The 12,782-nt window shown below is 51.2% G+C and overlaps 5 protein-coding genes across 5 annotated transcripts; 2 read left to right on the forward strand and 3 right to left on the reverse strand.

Moving 5' to 3' along the window:
* Positions 1–70: 70 nt before the first annotated feature.
* VTP21DRAFT_8319 (uncharacterized protein) lies at positions 71–1,851 on the reverse strand (the record flags this gene model as incomplete). Its single annotated transcript, XM_069399156.1, has 7 exons — positions 71–216; positions 313–595; positions 659–988; positions 1,083–1,138; positions 1,211–1,524; positions 1,589–1,625; positions 1,701–1,851. 7 exons carry the CDS (start codon positions 1,849–1,851, stop codon positions 71–73), a joined length of 1,317 nt encoding a protein of 438 aa, XP_069254601.1.
* A 439-nt stretch (positions 1,852–2,290) lies between these two features.
* VTP21DRAFT_8320 (uncharacterized protein) lies at positions 2,291–4,308 on the forward strand (the record flags this gene model as incomplete). Its single annotated transcript, XM_069399158.1, has 6 exons — positions 2,291–2,968; positions 3,063–3,177; positions 3,276–3,511; positions 3,583–3,692; positions 3,771–3,920; positions 3,996–4,308. 6 exons carry the CDS (start codon positions 2,291–2,293, stop codon positions 4,306–4,308), a joined length of 1,602 nt encoding a protein of 533 aa, XP_069254602.1.
* Positions 4,309–6,159: 1,851 nt separating this feature from the next.
* On the forward strand, positions 6,160–8,806 carry VTP21DRAFT_8321 (uncharacterized protein; the record flags this gene model as incomplete). The annotated part of the gene is made up of 4 exons (XM_069399159.1): positions 6,160–6,224; positions 6,324–6,442; positions 6,525–7,124; positions 7,218–8,806. The coding sequence occupies 4 exons, from the start codon at positions 6,160–6,162 to the stop codon at positions 8,804–8,806; spliced, it is 2,373 nt and encodes a 790-aa protein (XP_069254603.1).
* A 562-nt stretch (positions 8,807–9,368) lies between these two features.
* VTP21DRAFT_8322 (uncharacterized protein) lies at positions 9,369–11,722 on the reverse strand (the record flags this gene model as incomplete). The annotated part of the gene is made up of 4 exons (XM_069399160.1): positions 9,369–10,861; positions 10,942–11,230; positions 11,341–11,435; positions 11,500–11,722. The coding sequence occupies 4 exons, from the start codon at positions 11,720–11,722 to the stop codon at positions 9,369–9,371; spliced, it is 2,100 nt and encodes a 699-aa protein (XP_069254604.1).
* A 304-nt stretch (positions 11,723–12,026) lies between these two features.
* Positions 12,027–12,597, reverse strand: VTP21DRAFT_8323 (uncharacterized protein; the record flags this gene model as incomplete). The annotated part of the gene is made up of 3 exons (XM_069399161.1): positions 12,027–12,233; positions 12,309–12,454; positions 12,516–12,597. 3 exons carry the CDS (start codon positions 12,595–12,597, stop codon positions 12,027–12,029), a joined length of 435 nt encoding a protein of 144 aa, XP_069254605.1.
* Between the last annotated feature and the right edge of the window lie 185 nt (positions 12,598–12,782).

A 12,782-nucleotide genomic window follows, 5' to 3' on the forward strand; every position in this document is an offset into this window, starting at 1 on the left:
TTCCGAGAATCTATCTCATTAAAACTTGGCTCCATCTAAAAGTTTGAGGGGAGTTTATTCGCAAATCTATTTAAATGACACCCTTGACCCGAAGTTGTTCAATCTTCTGCAGGTCAAAGCCGAGCTCATCGCGCAGAACCTCGTGGGTATGCTGGCCGAGCGTGGGTGGGGGCAGGCGAATGCTGGGCTTTGACTGGCTGTATTTCACGGGAATTCCTATGGAAAACGCGTCCCTTCGACATTAGCACAGCCGTCCAGATGTTGTGGTAGATACACAAACATATTGGAAAAGAAATGGCCAGATTCACTCACCAGTCAACTTGATTCTTCCTGCCCTCGGGTGGTCCACCTCCTGCACCATGTGCCGCGCCTTCACCTGCGGGTGGTCAAACGTCTGCTGAATGTTGTTGATGGGTGCGTAGGGAATGCCGGTCTTTTCAAGGGCGGAAAGCCAGTGGGCGGTGGTACGCTCGCGGAGGCGGGCTTCGAGCAGGGGAATCAGGGTGCTGCGGTGCTTGACCCGGTTGCTATTAGACGAAAAGCGCGGGTCCCCGGGAAGGTGGGGCAGCTCCATCGCGTTGCAGAGCGCACTGAACTAGAATGGGGAAATCGGGTGTCAGTCGCCGTTTTCTAACCAAGAGCAAGCATCTCTCCCTACTTGGGTGTCATTCCCTGCGCCAATCATGATGTATGAGTCCTGGGTTCTCAGGACTTGGTACGGGACAATTGATGCATGCGACGTGCCCCATCTCTCGGCCTCTTGGCCGGCAATCAGATAGTTGCTTGCGATGTTCGCCAGGGACGCAATCTGGGAATCTAGCAGAGAGCAATCGATGTGCTGGCCCCTCTGGGTGGTGTGCCGGGCGTAGAGAGCGGTGACGATGGCGGATTGGGCGTAGAGGCCCGTTGTGAGATCGGTGATCGCCACCCCCACCTTGACGGGGGGACCGTCGCGTTCGCCCGTGATATGCATGAGGCCGGCCTCGGCCTAAAGAAGTGCCGGGAGGCAAAATGGAGAGAAGGGGAGAGAGCCGACGTTTGAGTCTGATGCCTGACCATTGACAGCTGTAGCGAATGTTTACCTCAATCATAACATCATACCCTGCACGGGTTCTGTGTGGCCCAGTTTGTCCATATCCTATGGATTGGATGCCAACGTCAGGCAATGTAACTCGCCATCTTTAGAAACACCGTGAAATGAAGAGTTTACCTGTAATGCTGCAATAGATCAGCCGCGGATTGATCTCGCTTAGCTGCTCATATCCCAGGCCCATGGAATGCAGTTTCCCGGGTACATAGTTCTCTACAAGCACGTCCGATTTCTTTGCCAACTCCCTCACGATCTCCACCCCCTCGACCGACTTTAAATTAACCGTTACCGATCGCTTGTTTCGATTTACCCCGAGAAAATAGGCACTTTCAGGAAGTGCAGTGTCGGAAGCGGATCGATTGGGGGCCCACGGTGGTCCCCACGCGCGTGTATCGTCTCCTCTCTTGGGATTCTCGATCTTGATAACATTGGCCCTGTGATGTGAAAAAAAAGGCTTGTTGAGTCGCCGGCCTTCGGGAGGGATCGTAAAGAGCCTACCCAAGATCACCCAGGATCATGGTGCAGTATGGGCCGGCTAACGATTATAACACACAAAAGAAATGAGCGGGACAAGCAGAAACCATGCCAAGGATGAGTCATTTTACGCAACCCAGCACGCGAGTCAAGTCCAACACGCGCACCCCAGCCAAGGGGAGATCCTTGGGAGCCGAACTGGAGCTCGCGGCGGTGGAATAGGATAGAAAGGATGCCCTCACGCGGGCGAATGGCGCTGCTAGCAAAGGCGATATTGATTTCAGCATGGATTTTTAGCCGTGCACGAGGAAGCCGTCGATAATCGGTTTCAATTTAGGATCAAGAAAAGTAAAAATTCCACGGGCCAGATTGGAGTCTTCTATTTTCCGAACCTTTGAATTAGATTATTGCGCGTTGAGCTGCAGGCCATAGGCTGGCTGCTGTATTGCATTGTTTTTGTGCATCCCTTCCTCTCCAGCCTTTTATTTTTTGCTTCTCAGTTGCTCGATTCATATAGAACACACATACCTCTTCCCTGGTGCATCACTATTGCTATTTTTTTTCTTTTTTCCATCTCTCTCACCGCATTCCCCTTCCCCTCCGCCCTCATTTAAAATTTGCATTTCATTTCCTCTTCCTCCTTACAACCTAATCGCCCCATCCCCATCTTGAAATCACCTAGAGGATACGTCGTCTATACCCAGCCCGCATCCCCAAAATTAAATTATGGCGCCTACAGCGCTCCCCCCAATCGAACCGTTCAAGTCCTTTAAATCCACCCCCAACCTAAAGACGGTAGACACCGCCGTACTGCCCTCCATCCATTCCCTAGAGCCCGCCCATCCCCAGGCTTCCTATGCTTCTCATCTGCCCTCTAAGCTACGTTCTATCCTTAAGCTAGGATTTCATGTGAGTCAAGCACGGAAGCCATCCCCAACTAGCGATTCATCCCTTGATTCATCGGTTGGCTCTATGACCACAAGCCCCACCTCAACCTCGTCCTCGCTGTCCTCTCCCCAGGATCCTAGCGGAGAGAGGGAGAAGAGCGGCGGGTGGGGCTACAGCGCTAAGGGGGAGGAAAAGAAGGTGAAGCGGGTCTCCTCTGTTCCAAACCATCAATCGGCGGAACAGCGGATATGCCAGGGCGAACGGAATGGGAGCGGACTGCTGGCAGTAAATCATCCCACGGGATTCCGGCGCACATACTCCTCAAGTTCGATGCGCAGGCTGAAGGTGGAGGTGAGCCCAAACAGCTTCCAAAAAATCAAGCTGCTTGGAAAGGGCGACGTGGGGCGCGTGTATCTGGTGCGACACAAGGGAACCTGCAAACTCTATGCAATGAAAGTGCTCTCCAAAAAGGAGATGATCCGGAGGAACAAGGTGAACCGGGTCCTTGCAGAGCAGGTACGTCTATTTGGCATTTCGATGTCGAGGCGCAATGGCGCATACACCCGTGAGCTGCTGTTGACCTTCTCTCTCGCTCTGTGTGTGTGCATAGGAAATCCTTGCGACTAGCAACCACCCGTTCATCGTCACCCTCTACCATTCATTTCAGAGCGAGGGATATCTCTATCTGTGCATGGAGTACTGTATGGGCGGCGAGTTCTTTAGAGGTGAGCATGGCTCTTTTGATGACGCACCCTTTGCGCTCCATCAGGGATGTTGGATGACTCAACATTCTCTTTCCTCCTCTTGCCCTTTGTAACTGCAGTGCTACAAAATCTCCCTGGAAAATGCCTTCCCGAGGAAGACACAAAATTTTACGCTGCAGAAGTGATCGCCGCTCTAGAATATCTGCATCTGAACGGCTTCATATACCGCGACCTTAAACCAGAAAACATCCTGCTTCATCACACCGGGCACATCATGCTGACGGATTTTGACCTTGCCAAGCAGTCGAGATCAACGGTGGCGCCGTCGGTCGTGAAGGGCTCCTCTCCATTCATGGTGAGTCGTTAAGTGAAACCTAGACTAAGGAATGGCGCTGACAAAACTCCCCCCTCCCCTTTGGAGTGTAGATGTCGAACATTGATACACGGGCATGCCTTGGCAACCTGCGAACAAACTCGTTTGTGGGGACTGAAGAATATCTTGCCCCAGAGGTTATCAAGGGATCAGGGCATACAAGGTGGGCGCGCTTTTGCTTAGCCGAAATCGCTCCAAACCGCTAAGCGTTAATTTGTTTATTGTTTTTCTTTGGCTTTAGTGCGGTGGATTGGTGGACGTTAGGCATCCTAATATTCGAAATGCTCTACGGGAGAACTCCATTCAAAGGAGCCAACCGAAACGCAACCTTTGCCAACATTCTTAAAAATAACGTTGCCTTTCCTAGCCATGGCGTACAACAGGTTCCAAGGTATAACATTCTCTCATCACGATCCCACTGCTTTACTTCGATAGGATCTAATCCCACCTGTCTCTCTCCTCCCAGCACATGTAAAAATCTTATCCGGAAGCTCCTCCAGAAAGAAGAGACCCGCCGGCTTGGTTCACGCGCCGGGGCAGCGGACATCAAGAGCCATCCGTGGTTCCGTTCAATTCACTGGGCGCTTTTGCGTCATTCAACACCCCCTATCATTCCGGGGCACAAAGGCGCGCCCACTTACACCATGAGGCAAGAGAGCTTTAGTTTAGACATGGAGGCGGAGACTTTGGTACTAGGAGAGGGAGACAGCAATCCCTTTGGAAAATTCTCTTCAGTGACATTGAGATATGGGGATGAGGTGGATGAAGATGAATGGTAAATGTTAAATGAATCTAGTTCCCCTCCAGGAAATCCATATAGAATATTTTATTGTTTTTTTTTCCTATGCTTTTCCTCTCTTCGGCTGTTGTGTTCTTTTTCTCCTCTTGATTCCCCCCTCCCCTCCTTCGCTGCTCCTTCTGTTTGCATTATTGTATTACTATCCGTTTATTTCCGCATTACTCTTTCAAGGTGAAACTTTTACGAACTTTCCACACCCCCCCTACCCTTACTATATACGCTCTCCAATATTTCACTTTGAGTGGGAATACAACATCAAGAGATGATATCCCTTCCTTTGCCTATACACCACATTCGTTCTTTTTTCTCTTATGCTGTGCCGGGTGCATTTGTATGGTTTTCTAATTCTCTTTTATAAAATATCTCACTATTGTTATCACCCCATTGGTGCTTTGCCCTTGTAGCGTTCGGCCCTAAGCCCCCATGCTGCCCATGTAATCGAAGGTCAGCTTTGCAAAGTAGTACCATGTCAGAAGCACCCTCCCAAAGTGACTTTGCATTTCTAACTCAGCTGACTCCTTTCGATTTAGAAGCCCGTTCTCACCAGCTATGCGCCAAGGGGTTGGTTACAAGGACAAAGGCCATTTTCGTTGGCCGACTGGGAAATGAAAATGACGTGGAGAGGAGATCTGGAGCAAGTCCAAGCCCTACTCCCCCTTGGGAAGATAGTGGGACGCTTTTGTGCCGCCAAGCTTTTCCCCCATTTCACAGGCGAAGAAACTTTCTCTCTCCGCTCAGGTGAGGTTTGAGATCTATTCGTATATATTGCTTGTGCCCTCTCGTGTGTTCGAAATGACAGAGCGACCTGCTTGGGATATCCTGTAGATATTCTTGTAGATAGGGAGAAAGTTGGGATAGCCGCATAAAAACTCGCTATTTCAACGACTTTGAATGTTTTACACATTCTTTGCATCAAAGTGAAGCTTCACAAAGAAACATGCTAACAAAAGATTGCGGCTACACATAGAAGCAATTAATATGTCTGTTTTACATATGCAGTTGTAGTTGAAGTCAATAGAAAGTTAAGGCAGATGGTATCGGAGGGATATTATTGCCATGAATGCGTGAGACTCCGAGTAGTTATCGTAACTTTTCATTTATCCCGACCGCTTATCTTTTTCTCTTGTGCCTTGATCGCCGAAAAAGATATTGAAACTGCAGGATCCCTCCAACTAACTGGTATAGGGCCACGTTGATCGATACCAGCCATGCAAGAGCATCATAATAGGGGGTATCCATTAGAAGGTTATCCCAGGGGGATTGTGATCTTTTGCCTATTTTCCGCATTACTTATTACCTGGGCTACAAGCTTCGATGTAGCCTCTTTACGCTCAATGTAATAAACAGAGAAGTGTTATAATGTTGTCGGCCCTCACGTCAGAGCCCACGCAGGGCCACAAGCGGCCAATCAGGATTCCAAGTGTGGGAGAAAAGGTCGGAAAGCTGCTGGGATGGCAATTCAAAAATAAACTACGCTCCCCATCCATTCAAATGCCTTAAAAATGTTAAGATTTCAAAACAACCTCATTGGGTCAAAAAGGGGCTGCTTTCAGACGTCGCGTGTCTAAGGAAGGTTGAGTTGAGGGCGATTTCGCGACCAAAACAATCCTACTTGGAGTGGAAACCAGACGAAGCGTGTCAAGAGTTTTCTCTCCGAGATCGTATTATTCTGATTGTTCGATCGTCGCAAGGCCTCCTTCGATCAGTATTCCTCTTTTTACGTGGACGGGCACCTAGATCGCGAACGACAGCTTCTCCAGAAGGTTTTCAGGACGATCCCCTTTTCGCTTTTTGCCGTTTCCTATCTCTTTCGAATCTTTTCTCATTGATCATGCATCTGGACAAGCCTACAATCCAGGATCTTGAACAATGGTTAAAGACGGAACTAGAACCTATGTATGTGCTTCCATTCTATCTGCGTTTTCCCATGCCTAATACGGCCGAAAACAAACCCATCACTGATCTAACCCGCTTTTTTTTTTGTTACGTTACTAGATCTGATGCAGATCCCGCGGTTCTAAGCGAGTATGTTATTAGTATATTAAAACATTTTGATCCAGATCATGATTTTGAGCAAGAATGTAAAAACCAACTACAAGAATTTTTAGAGTCTCGTAAGTCGATTCCCCCCTTCTTTCCCCCTCCTCCTTCGATGGTATGTCTGACATATATTGCTTGGATTCTTCTTTTTTGTAGACACAGAATCATTTGTAAAGCGATTCATCGGCCTATTATCACAAAAGGCACTCATAAAGTCTAAGAGCCACGGGAACAACGCCTCCAAACCGGACCACTCGGGACATCACCACGAAATCGAGCATCACGGCGATGCCTCCCACCACTCCCGTCGGGGAGATAGTGATCTATCGGATGAGGAGGAAAGCGACCGTAATTTTAAACACCGGCGCTCTGCAAATTCAGAGGCGCGAGAAGAGGGAGGTGGAGATATCGAGTCTGGTGAAACATCCTCGGCCTCGAGGGGTGAGGGCGCAAGAAAAAGAAGGCAGGACAGCACCGAGGCGGAAGGCCGAGGGGGAAAGATGGCACGGTTTGGGGGTCCAGGCGGGCCTGGCCGATTTCTCGCGGGGGGGTTCCCACAGGGACCCTCGGCAGGATTCATGCCTGGGATGATGGGCGGGGGCGGTGGTGCATTCCCCCAGGGCATGGGCGGGCCTGGCCAATGGAACCGGATGCCAATGGGGAGGATGGGTTTTGACGCACAGCGACTTGGCAACCGGATGCATGGTCGTATAGGCGACCAGGTGACCAGAAAAAAGCCATGTTTCGATCTACGATGTAAGTGCTCGCTTCGGATGCCCCTTCCTTTTATTTAAAGTACGGTGGGATCAGATGGCAGTTCTTTGCTAACCCCTTTTCATGATGTTGTAGACAAGGGATATTGCACACGTGGGAGCAATTGTCCCTATGACCACGGGGAAGGTATGCTGCCTACTGATGGGATGCCGGGTATACCAATGAATCCTATGATGCCAATGGGCTTACCAATGCCCGGATTTGGCCAGGTATTAATACCCCAACAATCGTTTCCACCGGATGGAAGTGCGGGAGGGATGGGCGAAGAGGGCTATGACCCAGAGCATGCAATGATGGGTCGCCAGCCGGGGCGGATGAATGGGCCCGAAGGGGCGCAAGGCGGCCTAATGGAGGATGGATCCATGGGGCGCCGCGCACCTCATGGGACCGGGTTTACCCCTGGTCGGGGGAGTGGCAGTGCAGGTGGACGATTCGGTGGCCCGTTTGGCTCCAGTATATCCGTAGAAAATATTCCCGAAGAGCACTGCAATACAGACAGTGTTCACTCTTTCTTTCAGACATTCGGCACTATCCGCAATGTGCAGATAGATTCTCGCTCACGTCGAGCGATAGTGCGATTTGAAACCGCTGAGCAGGCGCGGGCTGCCTACGCTTCCCCCGAGCCGATTTTTGGAAACCGCTTCGTTAAGGTGTATCGCCGCAAAGTAGAGCAAGATCTACTTGAACAGGCCAAGGGACCGAATGGTACTGGTGGGGCTGGTGGGGATCGTGGTGCTGGCGCCAATGCCAGCGACAGTGCTGAACAGGCAAAGCTGAGGGCCGAGCAGGAGGCTGCACGCGAGGAGGCGGCCAAAAAGCGACAGGAAAACCTAAAGAAGATGCTCGAGCTACAAAAGCGCAAGGAGGAGCTATTGCAGCGGCAAATCGACGCGCAAAAGCAGCTTATGGCCAAGCTCTCCACCATCGATCCCAAGGAACGAGTGGAGTTGATGAAAGAGATCAACAAGGTATCAGAGACGATAAGCTCTCTGACCGGGTCTTCGCCGGCCGCAACCTCGAGCACAGGTGGTGACAAGGCCGCGGCAGAGGGTAGGACTGACCGAGCGGCCGCCGCCTCCTCCTCCCAGGCAAATGGATCAGAAGTGGGCACTGACTCAGCTGGCGCTGGTTTGCGGGAGGCCAACCCTTCCTCTGACGCAGCATCAAAAGACGGATCTGCTGTCGCCCCTGTTCCGCATGCTGCACCGTATGCCACTCGAGGACGGGGCTCTCCCTTCCGAGGGCGCGGCAGAGGATTTGGACGCGGTGGGGGGGCATGGGGTGGTCGCCCGACCTACTCGCTCGATCTACGACCTACGAAGCTGCTTGTGCAGAAATTACCAGCTGAAGCGACTGAGGAGGAGCAGCTACGCAAGCTGTTTGCCCAATTCGGTCAAATCAACTCGCTGCTTGTGGACACGGAGGCCCGGAATGCGATGGTGCACTTTAAGGTGCGGCACGAGGCGGAGGCGGCTATGGCGGGGGCCAGTAAACTGCCCGAGCTTGCTGGGGTCGAGGTACGGTGGTACCAAGATACTAAGCCGGTGAATACCGCTGCCAAGCCTGGGTCCGAAACGGTGAGTATAGAGCCAACCACGGTAGACCATGAGGAGAGATTTGATGATGAGGCGGAGGAGAACGACGAGAGATCATGGAAACGCTGAGTCGACCCTATCTACCCAGCTCCATATAAATACGTGTTTGTTTCCATGGTTTCCTCTGGCATTTGCGGTTTAAAAAGACGCTGAGATTAATATATATAAATTTATTTCTACCCCACCAACACATCATCCCCCAACCTTTTTTTTTTTTACTAATTCTTCTCTTTTTTCCCCCTCTTTCCCCCTCTTCTCCTTTTTATTATGCAGCTATATTTTTTTTTTCATTCTAGCCTTGGCTTAGTATACAAAAGTGCTTGCAAAATTTCTTTTATGTGTTGTAGGTAGGGACTTTTTAATCCCTTTTATTGCTTGAAAAAGAACTTCGCGTAATCATCTGACTTGGCAAAAGAATGGATTAATTTTTGAAGCATTATTCAATTGATTCCGCATGAAATGGTCGATGAGAGAAAGACAAAAAGGAAAATAAGTGAAAGTGTTACAAAAGGAGAAAAGAAAAAAGTAAAAGGGGGGGGGGGGGGGTGAAGACAATATAACGCTGAATACATTAGCAAAAATCTTTAGAAGAGAATTAAAGACAAGAAGAAGGGATAATCTAGGAAGGAACTTATTCGTGGGCAGAGACCATATCGGAAGGCGCTGCCCCACGGTAGGTTTCCCTAATGGCTTGACGCAGCCGAGCAATAAGAAGGACATGCCGCCGACGCTCCTCCTCCTCATGCTGATGCTGGCCGGCGTTTTGTTCCGCCTTCTCCCGGTGGGCGGGGTTGTTGTCCCGATCAGAATTGCCCTGGGTTTTCTCACAGTACACGGACATCTGCGAGGTTTTCTGGGCCAGCATATCCACCTCGGACTCCATCCCTTCATCCGCCTTCTGCACCTCACCCTTGCGCATTCTATAGTCGGCCGAGTGCCGTGTTGAGGACAAGGGCGGCTGCCGAGAGTTGGCGGCCCATTCAATCTCCTTGATTTCGGTATCATTGTTTTGTCGGCTAGAGGTCACCGGCTGTGTCGCGTGCACTTGTTGTGTCCATTCGGATAAGATCACCTGGGCCTGCGGTTGTGATACGAGGCGCTTGCCCGTGGTAGTGGAGGCAGTTGTGGTAGCGTTTGCTGCTGCTGCTGCTGCTGCTGCCGCCGCCGCTGCTGCCATGCTTTGCGGTGCATAGAATACTCCGTGCTGGTTCTGCTGAACAACCAGGTGCGGTGCAAAGCCGAACATCATCGGGAACCCTGCAGCAGTGCCGGGGTGGTCGGGGTTGAAAGGAGGGGGGCGGGTGTGGTGAGGATTGGCGTTGCTGAGCCGTGCCGCCATCTGGGCGGCCATCAGATTGGCGGCATTCATGGACGACGCAGTGGCTCCCAAGTCCAGCGATGGATACGCAGCAGCTGATGCGCTTTCCTCCGGCAGGGCCGTGATATCAAATCCGGACGCGCCAGGCATCCCCATGAATTCGGCCGCTTGATTCATCGATTGCGCCATAGGCTGTGATGAAAGGGTCGGGTACATGCCCATGTCGCCGTGCATGTTTTCCACAGACAGCGGCAGCGGGTTGGCGTACTCGGGTTTGGTCCCCGCGACCTGAGGGGGATGCTCGGCGGCAGGTATATCGTATGCCTTCATGGGGGCAGACACGTCTGCCCAGATATCCTGCGATAGCTCCGAGAGCCACTGGTCGAGCTCGTTCAGCTCCTTCTCCGTCTGTACCACTCCTTCGGGTAAGGGCATGGGTATTGCCATGGGCATCATCATGGGCATGGACATGGGCACGGATGCCGATGCATCGGGGTAGCTGGCATTGCTACTCTTGGTCGTGTTTGGTTGGGGGACGAGGAAAGAGGGGTCGTAGGCCATGGAAAGAGCGTTGAGGCGCATCGCCATTTCTGGAGTATACTCAGGCCGTAGCCGTTTGTTCTTCACCACGTCAAAGAACTCGGTGAGTGGGTTCATTTCTCTGGACTCGGGGGGTTGGTCTGAGGCGAGGTGCTGCATATAGGCACGCTTTTTTGTATTGGATGGCGGAAGAGCGGGATTGGGAGTGACGGCGTCTTGAAGCAGAGGGGCATATGCGGTTGTGTTTTGTTTGTTGGCTGAGTCATCTGTGAGAGGAGAGGTTGCTTTTAATATGACTCAGCCTCATTGTATGCAAAATAACGAGGCATGGATCCAACAAACTCACCTGCAATGCTGGGCGGCGAGAGCGGCGTGTGCCCCGGAGACGACCGACTGGATACAAGCACTTTGGGCACGGGATCGTCAAAGTGACTCTGCGGCGGGGTAAGTGGGCGATAGTGGTGGTGGGGAATTGCTTGAGCCTGGTACTGGTGCGGGAGGTGGGGAGGGCGTTGGTAGAAGGGGTGGTGGTGTTGGTGAACTTGATGGCTGCGGAGCGCCTCCTGGTGTGCCTCGGTGTGAATTTTCTCATGTTTCTTCAGATCTTGGGGCCGCTTAAATGCTTTTCGACAATACTACAGCCAGCCATAATAGAGCAGGTGGAAAATGGTTAAAACAAGTCCCGTGTTTTCTGTTCCCAAAAAAAGGGTATGCATCGTGACACTGAATATAAGCAATGGCTTACCGAACAGAAGTGTGGTTTCAGCGGCACATGCACACGCAAATGACTGGTAATGTGATCTCTCTTGACAGTTACCACGTTGCAGTCGTCCCATTTGCCTGTAAAAGAATAAATGCGATGAGCATGAAACACTTGGCGGCCAACATCTCAGCATCAACTCACAGGTCAGGCATAGATTGTTGGTTGATTTCCGCCCGACATGGTCATTACAGGCATGAATGTAAAGAAGCTCAGCATCGTCAAATTCGCGATTGCAGTCCCTCCAGAGACAGCGCAGCATGTCCGACGGTGACGCCTGCGGCTGCTCTTGCTGCTGGACGGGGGCGGGGGGATGATTGGGGAGGGGATAGTCATTGGCAGGGAGCGCGGCAGCCATGGTGGTCATGGTAGGAGAGTGGTAAGGAGAGGGGAGCCTTAGGGCGAAAAGGAATTTATCTAGCTTTTTTTATTTTTTTCTGGGTGGTGATACTCTCACAAATTCTCTTGGCAGTCCTTTCATTTGTCCAAACCGCAGGAAAAACCACCGGGAAAATAAAAACGGGCAGATAAGCCTGTGGCAGAGTGAGTAAGGAGAAGAAACCAAAACGAGAGAAAAAGATTGCCAGACTTAGGAAGCTGGGGGAGATAGGCCTCTTGCGTTTGGCAGGTCTCATGGATCCATCCAACGGGCTTGCAGTTAGTTTATTTATTCAAGCCAGCAATAACACATAGATCATATAGAACAGATACAGCGAGAGCGACCCAAGCAGATAAAACAGCAGCACCGCCACCTTCTTCTCCGAATGCCCTGCCTCGCTCGCCCCCAGGTCGTAGCGCTTCTCGCACTGGCAGCTCTCGACGGCGGCTTGGGCATCAAAAATGCACCGGCATATTTCGGTGACATGTGCATTCGTCGCCTAATTAGCGTGTATTGATTGCGCATATAAGCGATTAGAATCCCGCAATAATGATAGGGAGTCCAGCTGGCTTACCAATACGTAAAAGGCTAGCAGGATCAGCAAGGCAATGGAAATCAGAAAAAAAGCAGCGACCGCCCTTGTACGCCTATACTGCAGGCGAAGGGCTTGTGATGCGGATTCGGCTCCATTCTTCTCGCATACAGTGTTGTCAGGAAAATCTAGGGTAGAAACGAGGTTAGCGGGCCAGCTCCTCCAAAACAAATCCACGGCTAGCTCTACTTGATTCCAGGTGCTTCAAGTCCTCAGATAGTGGTTTGCTGGGGGTCAGGTGCGGATCGAGGGTTTTCACATTAGCCATCATCGCGAGCTGTGCAAGAGAATTCACGGCAGAAGAGCAGGAAATCGTATACCATGTAATGCTTGATGTTCGAGAGAATCGCCCGTCTCATTGAGAGTCGTAGTGCAGTAAGAGAGAAAGAAGTGGATTCTGCAAAACTGGCTTCTAAAATATAGAGGGATGCGTCGATTGGGAAATAGAAAAAACGT

The sequence above is a fragment of the Calcarisporiella thermophila genome, assembly GCF_041956535.1.
Source record: "Calcarisporiella thermophila strain CBS 279.70 unplaced genomic scaffold VTP21scaffold_4, whole genome shotgun sequence".
In the NCBI taxonomy this organism is placed as follows: domain Eukaryota; kingdom Fungi; phylum Calcarisporiellomycota; class Calcarisporiellomycetes; order Calcarisporiellales; family Calcarisporiellaceae; genus Calcarisporiella; species Calcarisporiella thermophila.